General features: G+C 40.3%; 1 protein-coding gene across 1 annotated transcript in view; it reads left to right on the top strand.

The window, feature by feature from the left end:
* The window catches only part of LOC308302696 (H-2 class II histocompatibility antigen, E-S beta chain-like), a gene marked incomplete at its 3' end in the record, with an annotated part of 71655 nt that extends 49252 nt beyond the window's left edge, over positions 1-22403 (top strand). The window contains exons 3-6 of the mRNA XM_080746987.1: positions 20645-20861; positions 21530-21597; positions 21985-22098; positions 22369-22403. Of these exons, the coding sequence (XP_080603113.1) occupies positions 20645-20861; positions 21530-21597; positions 21985-22098; positions 22369-22403 (434 nt within the window). The remainder of the gene's footprint in view (positions 1-20644; positions 20862-21529; positions 21598-21984; positions 22099-22368) is intronic.
* Between the last annotated feature and the right edge of the window lie 1686 nt (positions 22404-24089).

Genomic DNA, 24089 nt, shown 5'->3' with positions numbered 1-24089 from the left:
CTAAAAAAGGTTATTGTGTATGCCAGTGATATCTACTCTTTAAGGTTACAAGCGCCTATGGCATACATGCTGGGATTTCAACCAGATGTCTGGTACAGACTCAAGGCCGAGTTTACACCACCACACCCTTGTGATATATATGCTGGTCAATATTGCTTTTATGTGTATAGCAATATCTGCGAATCCCAACATTGCGGGGAGTATCAAACCCCCCTCTTAAGAATTGTTGAAAAGCAGGGGTCTTATGGTGAACCTGTCATTATATCATACAATAAGCTACACTACATACCTGTGAACAAGACACGGCTGGACACGGTTAAGATTGAAATTAAGAGTGACCTCAATAAGTATATAAGGTTTGCCTATGGTAAAACAATTGTAAAATTACATTTTCGTCCTCAGACTAACTCTATACTCTAAATAAGAAAGGAAGCCAAAATGGATCATCAAAGATTCATTTCCTATTACACAAATCAGGCTGGAGGAGGAGGACTTCCTGGTTTCCAGGGCGTCCCTGTACAGTATGGCCGTGGGATTGGCTCTGTGCTTTCACGGGCTTTTCGATTTATCATGCCTTTTATTAAACGCGGGGCAACAATTGTAAAGCCTCATTTATCCACGGCAGCGAAAGGAATCGCATCAGATGTGGTCTCGGCTGTAACTACCCGTTTGATGAAAGGACCAGAGAGTAAACAGGAAGGATCAGGGCTAACACGGCTATCACGCAGAAAAAGGAAAAGATCTGTGTCTGCTTTAGCCAAAGCAGGTTATAAAAACCCTAAACGGAGAAAGACTGCATCACAGTCTAAGCGCAAGACAGGGCGAAGACCAGGAAAACGACAACGCAGGCTAGGAGAGGATATATTTTAAACAAATAAAGATGTCTTTCCAGAGGACAACCGAGATAACGAAATCAGAGCTTGATATCTTTTTGCCATCCTATACGCAGTTGAGTGTCGATGATACTAATTACATAGAAGTCACACCCCTGAACTCCCTAGCGGATCAGAATGTGTTGGAATTTGTAATACCAGGTGCTGGCGATCGCTATCTCGATTTAGCCTCAACACTGCTCCATCTACGTCTTAAAATTGTTAAAGCTGATGGCAGTGACTTGGCAGATACAGATGGAGTAGGAATTATACAGTATCCTCTTAACACCATGTTTTCGCAAGTGGATGTGAGCCTAAATGATGTGCTTATCAGTTGCAGTAGTGCTACACATCCTTATAGGGCCATGATCGAAACCCTCCTGAATTTCGGTCCTGAAGCATTAAAATCGCAATTTTCAGCCGGCCTATGGTATAAAGATGAAAAAGAATTGGATTCAGTCAATGTGGCAGCGGATGGTCCAAATCCGGGCCTTGTTAGCCGTGCGAAATACTGCCAGGAATCGAAGGAGTTTACCTTAATGGGACCCCTGCACTCGGATATTTTTTTCTCAGAGCGTCTATTGATAAATAATGTCGACGTGAAATTAAAACTTGTGAAAGCTAAGAGCATTTTCACTCTGATGTGTCCTGCTGATAAAACCTACGAACTTAAAATAATGGGAGCCAGTATTTTTGTGAAGAAGGTGGATGTCAGCCCCGCTGTGATGCTAGGGCACAGTGCTGCATTAATGAAATCGAATGCCCTGTATCCTATAAGCCGCGTGGACGTAAAAAATTACACACTCCCCGCCCAGTCAAGAGTTTGTTCTCAAGACAATTTATTTCTAGGAAAGCTTCCTAGATATATTGTCATTGGGCTGGTCGACCACACAGCGTGGGTGGGAAGTCGAAATCGCAACCCTTTCAGGTATAGTAATATATATGTATATACTGTATGTATATAATCTCATTTTCTTATTTTACCTGATTTTTTAAAACACGTATATTAACTGATTGCAATTTCTTTTGCAGATTCCAGCACTTCGATTTGGAATATCTGGCTCTAGGAGTGAACGGTCGACATATTTGCAAACCATTTTCGCCTAATTTTGGCGAACACCACACCGCGAGAGAATTTTATAATTTGTTCCTGGGAACAAATAAACATATGAAAAATGAAGGACTCTGCATAAACAGGGAGGATTTTGAACAGGGTTATGCTCTGTTTGTTTTGAATTTGGCACGGGACGGAGAACTAGACCCTGAAGCCATTTCGGCCTCGGTCAATGGTACCTGTCGTTTAGACCTACGGTTCAGAAGGGCGTTGCCAAGCACTGTCACTCTAGTGGTCTATTCGTGCTATGACAGTCTGATACACATCAACTCAAGACGAAACGTCCTTTTGGAATATTGAATCATCACATAAAGAGAAGAGAAGAAGAAAGAAGCTAAGCAAGAGATGGATAGCTATCAAATCGAGTCTATATTAAAACCTATCATAGGGCCAGCCTTTGGTGGGGTATACCCGTGCGACTTACTCCCATCTAAAATTGATGAGCGTCCATTGTATCTTGTTGTCAACACTGATCCTCAGGATAAGCCAGGAGAGCATTGGATAGCAATAGTTTTGGAAGCGGAGTCTGGAAAGGCCAGCTTCTTTGACTCATATGGATATCCCCCCAATGCTTCTTTCTATCCCAAGAGCTTTACCACCTTCCTGGCACGTAATGCTCATGAAATAAGATTCAACCGCCGTCAATTGCAAGATGATTTTTCAACCACCTGCGGGGCTCACGTTATATACTATATCAGCCATAGGGCAAAAGGGCTATCGTTCCAAGAGACTATGAGACTCTATTCTGATAATTTGAGAAAAAATGACATGTTGGTGACTAGCTTTGTGAGAAAATTTAGGAAATGTATTAGACGCTTAAACTCTGTTAAAACCTATACTCAGAATGCATGCTCTTTGAAACTATTTAATGAATGTCATGATTGTGTGTGAAATAAATACAAGATACTCTTTTATTCAAATAAAAAAATGTCTTTATTGACAATCATTTCCGCTGTACATGATTATTTATTTTATGGATATAGAGGTATATGTGAGTGATATTATTATTGTTCACTCGGTGAAGTGGAGCCAATTTCTAGGATTAGGAGAAAATGGTGAGGACCATAGCGCGTATGGAGGGTAGTTAGATGTTTCAAAATCAGCATCTCCATCTTCCATAGGTGTAGCACTCGCGCTGGCACGAACAAGGTCAGCTGAATACGGTAGCTGTGTAGATTCTCGCTGGCTCCGATTAACTTTCTTTTTTCTCAGTCTCCTTGTATATGGGGCCGTGGGGTCTGTGACTGTAGGCATCTCTTTCAGATCTTGAATTTGTTTGCGTGCATAGACATTGGATATACTTGTAAGAGGAATATTTAATTCAGAAATGACATGTAGAAATGATTCCCAGCCTGCAGGGAAAGTGTGAACACGCGATCTCTGCTGCTGAGATAAAGTCTTCATCAAATCCAAAATATGTGAGCCTTTAATAGGCTGTCCCCTGATAGAGACTTCTCCTGAAGGATTCCATGTCAGTGCCCCATCAGATTCTTGAAGCTTTTGTAAAATATAGGATACATTCTTCTTAGACCTTGCAGGTATTAGTTGTAAGATGTCCTCACTGCTTTCATCTTGTTGGGTTTGATTCTGTTGAGGAACACTCCCATCGCTTACTCCATCTGGAGATGTTTCGCCCCGTTGTGAAGGTAATTTCAATGCTATTTCACGATCATCATGTTCCCCACTTCGAATAAGTGTGAGTAATTTCTGCAGTAGTATATTATAACGTTTTGCTTTTTCATAAACATTGATTCCTGCTTCATTTAGCACAGCCTCCATTTTCCTTTCCAAATCATTTTGCGCTGTGACAGTAATGCTCTCTGATTGAGACTTCTTCTTTGCGATTAATTTGTCCAGCTGCTGCTCCGAGAGCATGAACATTTTGTTGAAACTGGTCATGATTTACGTGCAGCAATTAAACTGGTTATCAGGGGAATAGCCACACCTAAAAGAGCAGATAGGAAACCGCCTTTTTGGGTTATAGCCTTTCGTTTACGCATAACCGATGTTCTCTTGTTTGCAAAAAGCTTAATAAACTTTTTCTGTTTCTGCAGCCTGCTATATTGCTTGGGGTTCAGAGGCACATTCCCCTTCAATATATTTAAGCAAATCTCGCAAAGCGCTAATATCAGATCATCGGGGCAACGCGCCAAAAAACCTTTACGCTCCTGTGGGCGCAGTGTGGGTATTGCTTTTAAAAATGGTAGGTTGCGTTTTAGCCTCTTTGACATTTTTACTTTTTAGGCATGTAAACAACAGGCCACTCAGAGGGAAGTAGTCCGCTTCTCAGTCTAAAACGTTCTGGACATGTGGGTCTTAAATCTATCAAGATATAGGAATGTGGCTCATTTGTGGCATCTTCATAGCACTGTATAAAAAAATCCTTATGGCCAGGGAACATTTGCCGAGCCAGAATGGCGAGTTGGGTCTTGTCCCGTGGAATTTTGAAGATTATATAATATGAGCTATTTAAACCTATTGTTCGCGCATGCCTGCCCTGATTAAAGAGGTTCTGAACCAGATAGATCACAGACAAATTATGGTGATGCCTGTACTGAGTAAATGCCTTGGCTAACTCAGCACTATCCGAACCGGCCTGCATAGCATCATCTAGAATTACAAGATTGTGTTGATTTTTAGGGAAGAGAGCATCATCTGTGAAAGAGTCTGGAATGCCTTCTATAAAAGTTATATCCAACTGTTGCGCGAGTTCATCATACATAGGCTGGTATGACGTATAACACCATACTACGCGATCCGGGATTCTTGAAAATACATGTTCCATGTTTTGTAGAAGTTTCTTCACAAAAAAACTCTTCCCTGAGCCTGAGGGCCCTGCAACAATGCATGAGAAAGGCATTTCGAGCCTTGGATCGAAATTTACTTCATTCATTATACCTAGCCGTCTTACACTAACCCCTCTATCATAGACCGTTTTTACAGAGTGACACCAATGCAGGCTGAGAAGCAAGATTTATTATTAAATCTAGTTTAATGTAAGTAATAACTGTTTGATTGTATTTCAGAGGAACATGCATATAGAACCCTCGGCAGAAAAAAAACAGCCCTCTGAATCAACATTACATTGCTACAGTATAGGATTTCAGCACCATGGAGAGCACCAGAGCATATGGAGGAGGAGGAGGAGATAAAAAGGAGAGAGAAAAAAAGGATGTTTTCTCCTGCATGTGACTTTATTTTCCAACTGAGTATGATAAAAGACAACTTTATTAACACGGCACATTGAAACACATTTCCAGAAATACATCAAAGATATTTGAAAACAAAAAACTTTTAATCCAAACGTGTTACACTAAGTAGATAATACATCACTTTAATAAACAAGATAACATGTCAGAACATCTACAACAAATCAAAAAATCAAAACCCAATAAAGTCAGTAATGAAAAAACAAACATTAACTGTACAAAGCATCATCATCATCATCATCACCATCATCATGTCATATCAATAACCGAATGGCACTGTCCGCCCATCATTGAGTAGACGCCTCTTGTCAAACACAACCTTGAATTTAATTTCACGATGTCGGTTGTATAGATCAAATGACTTCATATCACGAACAATTTTATTGTATTGGGTAGGAATTGTCTGAGTGCTTTTGCGGTCCGAGATATAACCCTCGACCATTTGCGTGACACTGTCAAAGTTTACACGTGCGCAATTCTCAAAGTTCTGGGTTATACCCTTGCATTTGACAGTGACTTTAGAATTCTTGGTGCTATAGCAATAAGTCTTCGACGCGGCTGAAGCAAAACTTGTTATGTAATCACCAGGATCCAACTCGGATGTGAGCATGCCTAAATAATCTCCGAGTTCGGGTTCATAGGTATATTCAGGTGAGCTTTGATAAATCAACGAGTCCGTGTCCAGATAAAAAACACGGGTGTTTAGCCGAGATAATTCCTTGTAAAGCTGAAGACGCCCCAGAGCGGTAGTAAATGCGGCTAAAAAAATATTTGTGTCACCGGGAGGTAGAACAGCTTTGGAGTTATAGCGCCATTTAACAAGGGCCACTGCGTCATTAATGAAATGGAAGTTTGAAATTTCATAGTTTGATGAAAAGAGAAATCCAAATAATTTTACAGGATCTTTCACTATCGTGGTAGTGAGGAGGTTAGAACGCTGGGCCATTTTTCCCCATAGAGAATTCAACAACAGTTTGGCAATTTGTCTTTTAGCAGGGTTGTGCTCAATTTTGCTAGGGTCTAAACGGATGCCTTGGTTTTCTTCATATTTTTGAATGTATTCTTGTCTGCTTTTTGCATCAGTGGCTGAGCTGGGCCAACCTGAGCTTGTTTGCTTTAGGGCCAAAAAGCACTGGATGTAGTCTTTAAAAAGCTCGTCCGATTGTTCTTTAAAATGCCAAATTTCAAATACCTCAGCAACAGCATACCCTTGAGCAAGAGCCTCCTTGAATTCAGGGGTTACCCAAAGACCAGTAAGCGCTCGTTCTTCATCTGTATGGGCACAGTCAGAGGATTGGTTGTTGTTTTCAGCACAGGTATGGCATAGAGTGAAAACTAGTTTCCCGGCTCTGGTTTTAGTCGGTAGGACAGGGAAAAACAAGCCCCTCGGGGGAAAAACCTTTGCATGGATTAAGCCAAAATACTCTGACACTGGTTTCTCGAAAGGTGGAAACAATTTTTCAGGATGTCCAACCGGGTAGGAAAAACTACTCTGACAAAATGGGTAGAGCGAGGTGAAATCAACATATCGGATTTCCTCACCTGGTTTAGCAGTGTAGCGCAAACACACTGGTGACGTGCGACCCCCATATAAAGCAGCTCGTGGATCTGTAATTGTAGGTTTCACATAACGGGTTAAGAATGCTTTCACTTCAGGGTTATCTTTTTTCATTGCCTCCCATTCGTGCTCCCAGATTACTTCGACTTTGAGACCAAATTCATTTTTCAATCTGTCCAGTTTTTTCAAAGTATTAGAATACCGCTCGTCGAATCTCTCACCTGTTAACGGGAATATGTCATGCGGGTTTGTGCACTGAAGGCAGCCATGATGCCAACAACCATTAAATTCCATAGCTATCCGCTCGCCATCTTTCTCATAATAGCCATCGAGATGGTATGGGCCTATTCGCACCTCGCCCCCCTTTAATGCATGAGTTATCCGTTCACCCCGGCTGTGAGAGAGAAACTCTAACCATTGAATGGATGCGTTTGAGTATGATTTGTACTGGTTCTGATAATGCCGGGGGTCAGGGATTGCTATTGTGTTCTGTTTCAGAAAGTTAGTCTGGTACACAGACATCGCAGCTGATGCAATAGTAACCGCGTCAAACGGATCAACACCGGTTGTGTTAATGAACTCCTCGCGAAACTTTAATGCACCTTCTTTTAGAATTTGAACATCATTAAAGCAGTATTCTTTTAGAACTGCGGAAAAATCAAATGGCACGTCTTTGACACCCTCATACCATGAGAGAAATTTAGCCCTTTCTTTTACAGACATTTGATCGGGTCCATAAAAATGTGCTGCAGGGATCTCGCCAACGTATCCGAATTTAGTCATACTGCTCCAGAGGTGAGGGAAATACCCCTTCTCCTCTGTTTTACATCCAAGGGCTTTCGGGAAATTCCGCAATGCTATCGGAATGAATGAGTATGAATCCAGAAATTTTAAATTAAAATCTGGATCCTGAATCAATACAATTTTACTCCCTGTAGTTATAATGAACGGGTCTAGGTTTTCCTTCACATACGCATTCAGTATAAGGTAGTTATCAAAACCCTTTCCATAGTGTGAGATGAATGTTGTTCCTTTGTTTATTTTTGTTCTGAAATGTTTTAGGAACTTAACAGCACAATCAGGTCCCTCAGCGGTGAATGGCTTGTTGTCACGGGTAGACAGTGCCACGACGTACATGGGTTTATGCACTCCATTAAGGCTTTCTGTTTCAAAGTCAAAAAACACATAATGCTTCTTTTCTATTTCTTCCAATGTTTTTTTTGTTTTACGCTGCATGAAACATTGATGTCTCTCTGCCTCTCCCTCTTCTACTTCTACTGAGAGACTAATGGCACCGGCCTCGCTGATTTTCTTTTTTTCAAGGGGTTGTTTGCAGATGTCACAACATTTAACAAGGCACGTATGAGGTGTAGGGGGGTCTGTCATAGCAACATAGTAGAGCAGATTGCATTTCTGGCATTTTTTATGTAAGTCACAGAGGCTGGCCTTTTTTTCTGCTTTAGGGTGCCATGTTTTTTCTAGATGACGTCGGTGACATGTGTCATTGCGACATTTTCTATGACACCCATCGCATTCTATTAATCGGTACGGGTCCCCACTCTGTTGGCATGAGGAGAAACACACAGAACAAAATCCCTCGCATCTATGGTTCTTCATACAATCATAACCATGATAACAGAAATCGCAGACATATCGCGTTCCCAACAAACCTTTCACGTTGTAAATGCCATAATAGTGGTTATCGTGTAAGAGCATGTAGTAGGTTTTTTCAGCCAGATCTTTTGGTTTAGTTGTCGAGAATGGAATTAAATTTTTTCCTGGGCCTGGTTGGTAGTAAACAACAATTTTGCAATTTAACATGTCTTCAAATAGTCTAATGTGAAGCTCTGTCATTGTCACAGCGGTATTAAGACCCAAACCCACCTGTGTGTGTATAGACTCCCCTTCTTTTATGATCTCTGCCATAGCCTTATCGGGGTTGATGAGCCCTGCTAAGCTGACGGAAAAACATGTGCTGTTTTTATTTGGAATGACAAATAGATGCCGTGCATTTTTTGGGATGGCCTGAGAGGCACCATAAGATGCAAATCGCCTCTTATTATTACCGCTCCCTTGATGGGGTCTGACTATTTGAATAACCAGTTCAAGAGAACTGTCAGACAAAACTTCGCGGTTACTTTGAAAAAGACGATCCAGAAGTTGTTGAAAATTTGTGTTGTCGCTCTCACCATAGCGTATCATCATTGAAACATCATCTTGAAGACTGTTTGCTCGCAATTCTGCTTGGACCACATCGTGTTCGCTGACACCAGCTCTTTGCAAAGCATGTGTCACCTTATCTTGTAACTCATTTGTCACAATGTCATAAAATTGGGCAAAATCTGCAACATTGCCTGGTTGAGGAAAATTGAGAAATTGCCTGATCTCTGTGTTGCGAAAAATATCTCTCTGTACGACTTGCATGTTTCCCCCGTGCTGTTCGAGGAGACCATCAATTAAATCAAAAACATTGCTCTGTATAACAGGCCCCTGAGTGCGACCCCCTGCTTGTATGCCAGCAGGATCGATTCCAGGGCTATCCTCCTCGTGGATTACATTTAGACCTAAATTGCTCTCTACAGCCTGTTGAGCGTTATCTGGCGTTGTATTTAAAGCAGCGACCATGTCCAGTAAGGTGGTGGATATAGAGGGTTCAACACGCCTAGACCTTTCATTTTGAGAATTTTGAGAATTTTGCTCTACATTCGTATCTCCTATTGGTTGTGAACCACTAGATGATGATGGTGATGTGGTGTGATCCATAATTTGTTTACAGTTATTGTTTTTTATCTACAAGCAGGAAATGTATTAGACTGAGGGAATCATTTTTACATGCTGTTGTTGTTGCTGTTGTTGTTGTTGTTGTTGTTGCTGTTTTTAGGAGTCCACTGCAGTTTTTTACAGCAGCGGGCTCTACGCCTACGTCTTATTTCTGAACTAGCACGCCCAAGACGTTTGTTTAGACGCCGAAAATACTTATCTATTAAACTTTCATGGGCCTCAGTGATAGCACGGAAAAAACCTCGAAAAGTATTTTGTACAATTCTTGTCACTTCAGCTCTGGGAATCTGATGTCGATCTATATTAACCTGTGCAAGTTGTTCTTGTGGTCGTTGTTGCTGTTGCGAGGCATGAGGCTGAGTTGGTGGGGCGACAGGGGGCCTTCCTGTGTGTGTGTGTGTGTGTGTGTGTGTGTGTGTGTGTGTGTGTGTGTGTGTGTGTGTGTGTGTGTGTGTGTGTGTGTGTGTGTGTGTGTGTGCATGCGTGCCTGCGTGCGTGCGTGCGTGCGTGCGTGTGTGTGTGTGTGTGTGTGTGTGTGTGTGTGCACTGTGCGTGTGTGTGTGTGTGTGTGTGTGTGTGTGTGTGTGTGTGTGTGTGTGTGTGTGTGTGTGTGTGTGTGTGTGTGTGTGTGTGCGTGCGTGTCTCTGTATAACTCCAATCAACCATGCCTCATTAGAATAACAATAACTACCTCGGTCAGGGCTGGATGAATCCACACACTCAGAGGGGGGTCTTGGGGAGAGTGTTAGGTCTATTATCTCCAGATCTGCACACACAGACAGACAGACATAGAGAGAGAGAGAGAGAGAGAGAGAGAGAGAGAGCCTATGTGAGATTACTACAAATACACAGTGCAATAATACCGCTTAGGGAGTCTTACTGGTTTCAATACTTTACAAATCCAAGAACATAGAAATGGATTGCTTTTCAATAAATCACATATAAATCATACCTTCAGATCCTCCTGCTATTATGAACTCCTCAGAACCATTAGCTCCACGGTTGTCATCTGGTGGGGGTGTGGGGAAAAGATCGCCGCTAAGGCACTCTTGAAACGTGCGGTTTTGGCTTGGGCTGAGCGAGGCCTCACCCGTCTCAAGTCGCTGAATTGCGTCTTCAATGACAGGATTCACAACTGGCCTCCTAGAAAAACAACATTGATCCTTGAACATTGGATATACACAACATTTAACTATAACTCTAAATGCAACTAGATAATAACACACTTGATAGAATGTAATAATAATAATAATAATAATATCACATACTCACAATGAAGAAGAAAACTCATGATGAAGTCAAGTTGAAAGGCTGGTGTCCAACTTCAGAAATTTCACTCACTGTGTCAGAATGTGACAGTCGTTCAGCACGTACCCTGATTTATACCATGCCATCACAATTGCACTATACGTCATAAAGCCGCTAAAGAATACCCCGCAAAACTTAGAACAATAAGAGGCATCGTCAGGTTATTGATCAGCCTATATGCCAGATGGCACCCTAACAAAACGATCTACCGCATGAATGGATGAACCTCTGAATGGAATTATGAATGAATCAAGGTAGGCCTCTCTCTTTTTTTGTTTTTTTGTTTCTACATTCCCCTGCCCTCCGCAGATCAGATCAGCACCACTGGGTCAACCTTATGATGAGGGAGGAACAAAAAAGACCCCGCCAAAACTTAGAACAACAAGTGGCATTCTTGGGTTATCGAACAGCCTATATGCCAGATGGCACCGTAACAAAACAATTTACCACATGAATGAATGAACCTCAGAATGGAATTATTATAACACTGTTTTCCCGGCAGAAGTGATAGAGAGAGAGAGAGAGAGAGAGAGAGAGAGGGGGGCAGAACCCTTGCGGCCTTCCCCGCATTCCCCACATTCCTCCGCCTCTCCATAACCCATGCAGCTGGTATATGACAATAATGACATCGGCTCTCATTCACAGGGCGCACACACAGCGGGAAACAGTGTGCCCCCCGCGGCTGGTAGTCAGGCTCTTTTTGTTTCTCTAAATCCCAGCCCTCCATTGATCCGATCCCCACCACCACTGCGTGGACATCCTTGTGATGAGAGAGGAATAGAAGGCTTGCAATACCTTTCACCATTTCTTCCCGCTCTTTTTAAAAAATTCAAATCTAAGCGCTCTTTTTTCGCGCTTTTTATTTTACCGCTCTTTTTTTAAATTCAAATCTAAGCGCTCTTTTTTCCCGCTTTTTATTTTACCGCTCTTTTTTTGAAATTCAAATCTAACCGCCAAAACTACGACTTCCGGTATAACGCGAGGGGCGGGACTTCCGGTCAAAAAGGGGCGGGACTTCCGGTCAAAAAGGGGCGGGGCTTAACCTGTGACGTCATTTGATGGATGGTTGACAGGTTGATGTACCTTTTACTCTCTGACATGAGCATGAAAGAACTGTCCCTTGAGAAATACTCAAGCAGTCCCTGGCCTAACACATGTCAACTTCTCCTTGGTTGATCACACAGGCAGGAGTTCCTTGATGGACATAGTGAGCTTCATCTCTGGATGAAGACTTCGTATTTTTCGACTGATCCATATTACCTATCGAAGACAACTCGACCCTCAACATAGCCAGCCATCATCGTTATGATGCGTTTGTTGAATGCATCCTGAAGATCTGACAGCTTTTTGTCTTTTTCATGTTCTGAAGCACACCCATGGCATCAACAATAAGAACTTTGATAGAATAATCGTCCTCCGTCAGATCATGCTATGGGACACATGGAAGATCTTCCTACAGGGGCTCTGCCCTGGCATCTTCAATTGCATGCTAAATCTGAACCCCCCCATTTTCTGACAGTTTGGTCCCTAAAGAAACAGAAAAGAAGAAACAAAATCTATGGGAATATAGAGCCGAATAGGGCCAAAACTGAAACCCCCCCTCCCCCCTAGCTGCCTCAGGACATGGGGGAGGGGTATGAAAATGTGAACCCTGTCATTTTCTGATAGTCTGGTCCCCATAGAAGCCTAAACAGCAAACAAAACAATTTTAGCAAAAAAAATAAAAATAAAAAAATCCTATGGGTAATTGGAATGCATAGCCGAATAGGGCCAAAAATGTTATCCGCCCCCAGGAAATGAGGGCGGGGTCTGAAAATGTCAACCCAGTTATTTTCTGATAGTTTGTTCCCTATGGAAGCCAAAACAGCAAACAAAACAATTTTAGCAAAAAGTTCCTATGGGAAATTGGGAATGCATAGCTGAATAGTGCCAAAACTGAAGTGACCCGCCCCCAGGAAATGAGGGAGGGGTCTGAAAATGTGACCCCCGTAATTTTCTGATAGTTTGGTCCCTATAGAAGCCAAAACGGCAAACAAATCAATATTAGCAAAAAAATACTATGGGAAATTGGGAATACATAGCCGAATAGGTCCAAAACGGATGTGACCCGCCCCCAGGAAATGAGGGAGGGGTCGGAAAATTTGACCCCCGTCATTTTCTGATAGTTTGGACCCTATAGAACCAAAATCTGCAGAAAAATCAATTTTGGCACAAAAATCCTACAGGAGCTGTATTTTGGACATAGCATACCACACTATGAGCTGAAGTGGAGCCCAGCCTTTTATAGACAGCAGGTGGTGGTGATTGGATGAGGGTGGGGCCAGGTAATGGTTTGATTGACAGCTGATCAGACCTGAGAGTATGAGAAGGAGAAACAGGAGGGGAGGAAGACACAAAAATAACAGATAACCTACAGTACGTGGAACGTAACACTGAAGTACCAATGTGTAGATTGTTCTGACACACACACACACACACACACACACACACACACACACACACACACACACACACACACACACACACACACACACACCATGTTTACTCAGCCACCAAGCCATGATGAGACAGCAACCTTTCTCAGTCTGCTCAGACTGAACACAAAGTATTTTAGCTCCTTCTCATTGTATTTAAAAGATATTCGATAGTGATCCAATTTTTGTAATGCCAGATTTATCTACTACTGCTGCAAACTTCCCATGCAAAGTGCTAGTATAGCCTGTAGGCTTCTGTGTGAGACTCGTCTGATCAGTGATTTTGTCTGAATCCTTGCCATTGCGTCTCACAACGCAGCAGTTACCGGTACCTTGTTAGCCTTATGGTTGGTCCCTGACTGACCAATCAGTAGGCTCTATTTGCCTTCTACCGCCCTGGTTCCGCCTTTTTTATGTTGAATTTGCTAAAACATAATTTTTGGAGAAATGAAAACATTTAAAAACATACTGAGTCACTATACTGCCACTGAGCCGCTCCATTTGAAAGAAACCAAGTTTGAAATGATAATTGAATATACAGAATAACTATATTAAGCAACTGAATTACAATGGTACTGGATGGAGTGTCCCACCGAGTGTCCCACCAAGACACAGCAACCAATGGGTGTGAAGAGGGGCAGGACAACGAGCGGGACTTGAGAAAGGGTGAATTGCTAGACAAAGATGGAAGAGAGATTGAAGATAGTGTACACTGTCTACACACCGCTGTCACAAGTACTTGCTGCATGCATGCTAGACAAGAAGCTTTAAAACTACAGACTGACACGATCTTGCTGCATCAAAGATATTTAACAAGGAAGATGGCGCCAAAAGTGGATAGATTTAACGGGACCGTACCTATGTTCCCCAGGTTCTATGTTCCCCAGGTTCTATGTTCCCCATTTCCCCCCACAAAAAAGGTTCTATGTTCCTCAGGTTCTGTGTTCCCCACTTACCCCCACAAAAAAAGGTTCAATGTTCCCCACTCAACTTAAAAAAGGTTCAATGTTCCCCACTCAACTTAAAAAAGGTTCAATGTTCCCCACTCAACTTAAAAAAGGTTCAATGTTCCCCACTCAACTTAAAAAAGGTTCAATGTTCCCCACTCAACTTAAAAAAGGTTCAATGTTCCCCACTCAACTTAAAAAAGGTTCAATGTTCCCCACTCAACTTAAAAAAGGTCAATGTTCCCCACTCAACTTAAAAAAGGTTCAATGTTCCCCACTCAACTTAAAAAAGGTTCAATGTTCCCCACTCAACTTAAAAAAGGTTCAATGTTCCCCACTCAACTTAAAAAAGGTTCAATGTTCCCCACTCAACTTAAAAAAGGTCAATGTTCCCCACTCAACTTAAAAAAGGTTCAATGTTCCCCACTCAACTTAAAAAAGGTTCAATGTTCCCCACTCAACTTAAAAAAGGTTCAATGTTCCCCACTCAACTTAAAAAAGGTTCAATGTTCCCCACTCAACTTAAAAAAGGTTCTATGTTCCCCTGTAGGAAACATTAATTTCTAATTATTAATAACAACTCTAAACACACTCAATACTGGGGAGAAATTATGAATACTAGTGGGACAGGAGAACACTAGGGACATCTGGGCAGTGGGCACCATACTTTTATTATCACAAATCTTATAAGTTATTGAAGCAATAAGCCACAAGAGGCGAGTGGTTAGGCCTAACAAAAAAAATTGTTGGTTTCCGGTTGGCGACCGACCCTATTAAATACGTGCGACCCAGATGATTTTATTGGCATTTGGAGTGAAAAAAATAAAATAAAAAAAATTAAGTCAAAATCCGACCGATTAAAAAACGTCTTACAAAAAATATATTTGGTGCGACCACATGGCCCTACACGGGCTACACTACGAAGGGCGCACACTCTGAATTGGGAAGCGGCTCTTGTATTCCTCCAAACACACACAAACAAGCGCACACACAATCAACAACAACAACAGCGATGCTAGCAAAATTAGCAGCCCATCCACCAGTACAGCTGAGCCCTGCACAGCCACAGAGAGACGTGAGATGGAGTCGAAACATTTATAACAGCGTGGCATTCCTCTGAAAGACTGTACGGCAACAGCAACAGTGCTTGCGGACCCCCGCGTGTCTCTCTGGGTTATGGTGCGACTGCGGGCTCACGGCTCAGCTCTCTGTCGCTCGCTCGCCGAGCTGTGTTATTTTGTCAAATCTAAGCTGGCAAATCTAACACTTCCGGTAGCCGATCTTTTCAGAATAAGATATGTTGCGCTAGCCGCAATAAGACTTCCAGGCGGTGGTCATTTTCGTAATGCAATAATACTTCCAGACGGTGGTCGACTTCTTAATCTCTTCAGAATAAGAGTATCGCTGAAGACATTGAAATATGATTTCATTTGTCATAATTCATTAAAACTGTAATTAAACATTCAAATTCAATTACAAAATTATGTTTTAAATGATTCATTAAAACTGTAAATTAAACATTAAAATAAAATAAAAACTACCTACCCATCCTTCCCATGAGGAAATACAATACAATTCCTTGCTACCCATCATGCCCACAAAAAAATAAAAATAAAAATAAAATAAAATAAATTCCCTACCTACTCAGCCCTAAAATGACAGCCAACCGGAAACCAAAGTTGTTTTTTTTTAGGCCTTACCTGGTATTTTACACCGGCTGAGAGGCGTAGGGAGACACCCCTCTCAGCCGGTGTAAAATACAGGTAACCACAAGCCTCGCGTGGCTTATTGCTTTTCTAAAACTGTTACAATATGGCAACATGAAAAATCATTGACATGTATTAAAACTGTTCTATTTCACTAATAATTCACTATAAGGTCTGCTCTGCAAGAAAGTAGTCCCCAGCTACAAGAAAGTAGTTCCCAGCCAGGCTGCAGAAACAACACACCTGTTACTTGCAATCAAGTTCTCTAGTCTAGCTTCACAACACTGTGGAAAGAAATAACGCACCTGGGTTTGATATAAAACTGATTAAAGGTGTGGGTTATAGTCTCACATACCACAGCAATTAAAGGGAAACCAGACGATCAGACTAGCCGTTTTAGAAATTGTATTAACATACTCTACCATACAGATTTTATAAGTTATATTGTATTAACATACTCTACCATAGGCCTACATATTGTATAATGTTATATAAGGGATAATGAATGGCTCCGTGGTGAATGACGGTATATAACAGACCGACGGCCTGATTACCGAAGGGATGTTATATATCGTCATTCACCAAGGAGCCATTCATTATCCCGCGTATTACCCGGCTACTAAATAAAAATTATAATTTGACTCAAAACTAAAAACAAAACAAAGTATTTCCTTAGACGGCTGGAAGTGTTCCACAAGTGTTGCGCTGGGCGTCCCCCTAGCGCAACACGGTTGCCTTGTAAAACAAGGAAGTGCTGATTAGATCAAATCCATTTTCTGACACTACGTCGTCTATTTCTCGCTTTAAATATTTTTTAAAACATTCTTGAGAGCAACGTTTAGTTCTAAATGTCGCTGTGTGGTTGTTTACATGGCTGACATGTTGGATACAGCACAAGATTCACGCAGTGCAGCTTGACTGCAGCAGGTGCTCTGAGTCTTTGATTAGCAGCGGTCTGTTACAGAGCGGAGCGGTCTGTTATCGGGGAATATCAGACCTCTGATTTCAGCGCTTGACCAATCAGAATCAAGCATTCAACCAAGCCGGGTAATAAATTGTATTAACATACTCTACCATCAGACTGTATAAGTTATATTGTATTAACATACTCTACCATCAGACTGTATAAGTTATATTGTATTAACATACTCTACCATACAGATTGTATAAGTTATATTGTATTAACATACTCTACCATACAGATTGTATAAGTTATATTGTATTAACATACTCTACCATACAGATTGTATAAGTTATATTGTATTAACATACTCTACCATACAGATTGTATAAGTTATATTGTATTAACATACTCTACCATACAGATTGTATAAGTTATATTGTATTAACATACTCTACCATACAGATTGTATAAGTTATATTGTATTAACATACTCTACCATACAGATTGTATAAGTTATATTGTATTGACATACTCTACCATACAGATTGTATAAGTTATATTGTATTGACATACTCTACCATACAGATTGTATAAGTTATATTGTATTAACATACTCTACCATACAGATTGTATAAGTTATATTGTATTAACATACTCTACCATACAGATTGTATAAGTTATATTGTATTAACATACTCTACCATACAGATTGTATAAGTTATATTGTATTAACATACTCTACCATACAGATTGTATACATTTATATTGTATTAACATACTCTACCATACAGATTGTATAAGTTATATTGTATTAACATACTCTACCATACAGATTGTCTAAGTTATATTGTATTCTACCACTTTTTCTAGTCACGTGTTCAAATACTGGATTCTGATTGGCTAAATTCCGGAGGTTATGACAAAACAACTGCCGCAAAGTTGTATGAGGACTTGTCCGAGATCAATGCACCTCAGTGTACATCCGGGGACTTCAGGAGGTAGTCGGAACACCTTTCCCCCAACCAACAAATGACGGTGGCAACGGTCCTATGTTTACTAACGTGCATGCTATAGTCGCCGATTTATTTGGATCCAATGCAATCCGCCAACTTTAAAGCCCCTTTTCTCTGAACCTATGCCTTTCTGGAAGCGAACAGCCTCTATTTACGGCCGGAACGGTACTTCTAACTGACGTTAGCTTAGCTGTAAGCTAGACGCATGGATTAGTATGGAGTTGGCGCCATCTGTTGGTGAGTAGAAGATGTTGTTTGTGGAACTATCTGCTGTCTCGCGGAAGTTTTATAGGCAATAATGATTGTAACTTAAGATCCTTGCAAGTTACAACTATGTGTTTTCTTTCATGTATACGGGAAAAAGTGGTAGAAAAGCTATTTACCACTCGGGGTCGGACATTATGCTCTCATAATGTCCTGAGTGAGGGTGTTATCGGACTCGGCTGCGCCTCGTCCGATAACACCCTCACTGCGGACATTATGAGAGCATAATGTCCTCTCACTCGGGGTAAATTGCTTACTTAACATACTCTACCATACAGATTGTATAAGTTATATTGTATTAACATACTCTACCATACAGATTGTATACATTTATATTGTATTAACATACTCTACCATACATATTGTATAAGTTATATTGTATTAACATACTCTACCATACAGATTGTATAAGTTATATTGTATTAACATACTCTACCATACAGATTGTATAAGTTATATTGTATTAACATACTCTACCATACAGATTGTATAAGTTTTATTGTATTAACATACTCTACCATACAGATTGTATAAGTTATATTGTATTAACATACTCTACCATCAGACTGTATAAGTTATATTGTATTAACATACTCTACCATACAGATTGTATAAGTTATATTGTATTAACATACTCTACCATACAGATTGTATAAGTTATATTGTATTAACATACTCTACCATACAGATTGTATAAGTTATATTGTATTAACATACTCTACCATACAGATTGTATAAGTTATATTAACATACTCTACCATACAGATGCAGAAATCCCAACCCGGAGATTTTCATTTCTGGAAGGTCCGAGTGGGCTCATGTGCGCGTGTGCGGACACCCGTTCGCACACACACATTTTTTTCCCCCCTGAGATTATTCTTTTTGGTATTAATTATAGGGGTGGGCAACTTTGAAGATGAAGAGGGATGCTATATTTCCACACTCATTCCAGACAGAGGGTCATAATGCTAACTGTTGGGCTGAAACTTCTTATCTATGTTTAGGGGTGGCATAGCTGAAAGCTTAGGGAGCCTGTCTGGTTGTCCCAGGTTCGATTCCAGGCCAGGGTATAGCAATGTTGATGAGCAAGACTCTTAACACCTAATTGCTCACGTGCTCCTTGTGGGCAGTGAATCAGCTGTGTTGGGCTGAAAATACTGAATTCCCCTCGCAATAGGAAATAGGTATCTATTAGGTAAAAATAGTAACGTCCTGCAATCCAACTTTTACTGGAGTAAATTACAGTATAGTAAATAGAAAATATAATATACAGCTTCTTTCCAATAGAAATCATGTTAATCTGCTGTTGTTTTGGTTTGATGTCTGCCTGGTAACAAGTGATGAGAGTGAATAATATTATTTCATTGGTTGTTGTAGAGTAGACGCTGTTAAACAAGTGAGAAAGTGTTCAGTTCCATCAGAATGTCAACTGATCAACACTTCAACTAAACTCTGAAACATCTCAACTCATCAACACTTCAACTAAACTCTGAAACATCTCAACTCATCAACACTTCAACTAAACTCTTAAACATCTCAACTCATCAACACTTCAACTAAACTCTGAAACATCTCAACTCATCAACACTTCAACTAAACTCTGAAACATCTCAACTCATCAACACTTCAACTAAACTCTGAAACATCTCAACTCATCAACTAAACTCTGAAACATCTCAACTCATCATGACTTCAGCTAATCTCTGGCTCTGTGTTTCACTGTGTTTCATCTGTTTCCATGGAGCAGGTAAACTTTATTTAATTACATGATAATTCACACATTAAATCTGTGTTGACATTATAGAGAAAATAATATTATAGAGAAAAAAATATTGAGGACACTTAAATGTTGTTTCCAGATGGGTTTCTATTCTATGGTGCTAACCGCTGTGTGTTCAACTCCACTGACCTGAAGGACATACAGTACATATCCTCATATAGTTTCTATAAGCGAGAGATCACCAAGTTTGACAGCAGGGTGGGTCAGTTTGTAGGCTACACCGAGTTTGGTGTGAAGCAGGCAGAGAGCTGGAATAAAGATCCTAGAGAGATGGCTTACAGGAAAGCACGTGCAGAGTCCTACTGCAAACGCAACGCTGAGATCGACTACTCCAATGCTCTGGAGAAGACAGGTGAGCTGATCTCAGACCAGCACTAAACACTCAATCACCTCATAAACATTAACATGACATCATTATAAATCATTGATATGCAGAGCTTCCATAATGATTATACAACATTGATCCATGTGCCGAAATATTTCTAATTTATTCAAAAGTTTTATTGATTTGTACTATGAAGGAGTGAAGGTTGAACAAGTAGTTTTCAGTTCTGATCTGAGAAATGTGTAATAATTAGATTATAATACAAGTGTAGAATAGTATAAATTAAATTGTGAACACATTATTAATAATAATATTTATAACATTTTGTATAATTACTATTTTATTACTATACCTCTTATTATTATTTTCTTAACCTGTTGTTCCTACAGTGGTGCCCTTCGTGAGACTGGCCTCAGAGACGCCCCCTGGTGGTGGTAAACACACTCACATGCTGAGGTGCAGCAGCTATGAGTTCTACCCTAAACGGATCCTGGTGACCTGGCTGAGAGGAGAAGAAGAAATCACCTCTGGTGTGACCTCTACTGATCTGCTGCCTGATGGAGACTGGTACTACCAGTACCACTCCTACCTGGAGTACACACCCAGGTACACACCTAATAGACACCTATACATAGAAATACACACCTCTACTGGTACTACCAGTACCACTCCTACCTGGAGTACACACCCAGGTACACACCTAATAGACACCTATACATAGAAATACACACCTCTACTGGTACTACCAGTACCACTCCTACCTGGAGTACACACCCAGGTACACACCTAATAGACACCTATACATAGAAATACACACCTCTACTGGTACTACCAGTACCACTCCTACCTGGAGTACACACCCAGGTACACACCCAATAGACACCTATACATAGAAATACACACCTCTACTGGTACTACCAGTACCACTCCTACCTGGAGTACACACCCAGGTACACACCTAATAGACACCTATAATAGAAATACACACCTCTACTGGTACTACCAGTACCACTCCTACCTGGAGTACACACCCAGGTACACACCTAATAGACACCTATACATAGAAATACACACCTTCATATTTGTAAAACCCACTCACAGAGTTAAACGGTGTTCAATAGCACTGCTTGATTAAAGAAAATGTTAAAGTTGAAAAACAGAGGTTTTTGCCCGATCTATTTAAAGTCTAAACATGATGTACATACCTGTGTGTGTGTGTGTGTGTGTGTGTGTGTGTGTGTGTGTGTGTGTGTGTGTGTGTGTGTGTGTCACAGATCAGGAGAGCAGATCTCATGCATGGTGGAACACCCTGGCCTGACTGCACCTCTGTTTGTGCACTGGGGTAAGTAATCTATTACTGTAATCTATTAATCTACTAATCTATTACTGTAATCTATTACTGTAATCTATTACTGTAATCCATTACTACTGTCATCATGACTGAACCTCTGTTTGTGCACTGAGGTCAGTAATCTATCACTGCATGTAATCTGTTAGTTACAAGACCTCCCATACACTCCATACAGAACATAGAGATTAAACCAAACAAAAAACAGAAAAAGGGAATACATGTCTAAAAGCTGACCATACAGAGACTGAGGAGTGAACCCTGACACCTCGTTTTACCGTTTTACTCTGCTGACATCTGCTGTAATGATATAATATGATATGATATGATATGATATGATATGATATGATATAATAAATATAAAATAATTTGTATTACCAGATGACTCCATGCCAGATGGAGTGAAGAACAAGCTGGCCCTCGGAGCATCAGGTCTGGTTCTGGGTCTGGTCTTGTTCCTGACTGGATTCATCTACTTCCACTGGAAGAAAAGAGGTGATTTACATGTTTAATTGTTGCTAATTAACATGTTTAATTAACATGTTATTCTAATGATCTGCTACCAGTGGAAGAAACAAGGTAAAGGTGTAGTAAAGGTGTGTTCAACAGCACCATCACAACCACATCACAGAGAGCTGTAAACTATTACCTTTTTACCTGTCTGTCTGTCTGTCTGTCTGTCTGTCTGTCTGTCTGTCTGTCTGTCTGTCTGTCTGTCTGTCTGTCTGTCTGTCTGTCTGTCTGTTTGTCTGTCCTTCTTATCAGGTCGTATTCTGGTGCCAACAACAACAACCAACTGAAGGTGAGAAACTACATTTTGACACAAACACTTGTTTATAAAACTTTTCAGAATTCATCAAACTGATAAAACTAGTGCACAGGTTTATGAAAATGTTAATACTTGTCAAATAGAGGGTATATGCGTGACATCATCATCATACACGGAAGTTATGCAGGGACGCCTTCTGAGTGGCAAAAAAAAACTACTTTTTGGTCTTGACAGCCCATACATGTCCTATCTGATTGCATTAAACAACGTTAAACAACGTTAAACTCACTTTGCCACTCGATTTGCCACTCGATTTGCCATTCAATTTATGCCTGCACATACCCTCTATTCTTATTGGTTGTTTTTTCCTCTACAGCTAACAGTTTTAAATAGGTTAACTAATTTAAATATGTAATAAGTTTCATTCTTATAGGTAGATTTTTCTCTATAATTAAAGTGTAATTCATTCTTATTGGTTACATTTTTCTCTATAGTTTAAGTGTAATTCTTATTGGTTAAAATGCTTCCCACAGGTAATAAAGTGTAATTCTCATTGGTTGTTTATTGTCTTTGAACAGAACAATGTGTGGTTGTATCTGATGTTTGTGTTTTCAGAGATGCAGACATTGCTGCCTCCTGGTGGACAGAGGTGGAAACACAGCGTGTGTCCAATCAGCTTTTAGATGCTAAATATAAGTTACAGCAGCACAGTGATGACATCAATATTATTGTAGTGGTTCACAGGGGACCCTCTGGTTTACTTGAGGAGGAGGTTCCAAATGGACCCAGTTGTACCCTCTCAGAGTTACAGACCTGTAAGGGTCCATTTTGTCAACTTATTAAACTAATGGCCCAAGTAGTTAATTTTTTTGCTGAGTAAAATTATATTTTTGTCTAAGTCAGCTCCTCATAGCCTAACACTGTGGTCACCTCTGGTAAAAATCACCTCATCATCTCCTATTATTGAAAGGGATTGTGCTGTTCTTGATCCTTTTAGATAGCCAAAATGGCCTTTTCTTTTTTCCCTCTTTTTTCAGGTTTAATCCTATTTAATCCTCATTAAATAGGATACATTTATTTTTTATATATTTTTATTGTATTTAATCTTTTCCATTTTCCCAAAGAATTATTAAAAATACATGAAAAATGTTATGGAAAAAACAAGGCCTGCTCAGGTATTAGGAGGGTAGTATGAGTCACCATAAAAAATAATGGGTGTTTTTAATGAATCTATCATGGTTAAAATGGAGTTTGAAGTTACAATGAGTGTGTGTGGGGAGAGGTCCTGAGCCTCGAGGGCCAGATAACATTTACATCAAATATCTAAATACTGAATGAAGAAAATTAAAAACTGTTCAGGGTGTTCATACAAGCCTGATTAGACCATACAATGACAAAAAGTTTTTTTGAAAGTGGAATATCCCTTTAAGTTACATACTGTAAGTGACATGTTCGGCCTACCAGTAGTTATTTTTTATATATATTAATCGTCATAAATTGTTTTAAACGTTTGTGGTGAAATTATTAAAAAGCATATACATTTTTGTTTTAGATCTTTATTTTTTTGAAACTTAAAATGACAGGCCATTAGTTTAAGAAGGTGGTGATTTAGTTTTGTACACAGCTCAGTTACATCACCGTAAGGGTCCATTTGGAACTCCCTCCATTAACCCATAGGGCCTCACTTTGAGAACCACAAGGCTACTAGGATATATAT

This window comes from Nannobrachium achirus (assembly GCF_963921795.1).
Source record: "Nannobrachium achirus genome assembly, chromosome: 18".
Lineage (NCBI taxonomy): Eukaryota > Metazoa > Chordata > Actinopteri > Myctophiformes > Myctophidae > Nannobrachium > Nannobrachium achirus.
This window is presented reverse-complemented; position numbering and strand designations above follow the sequence as displayed.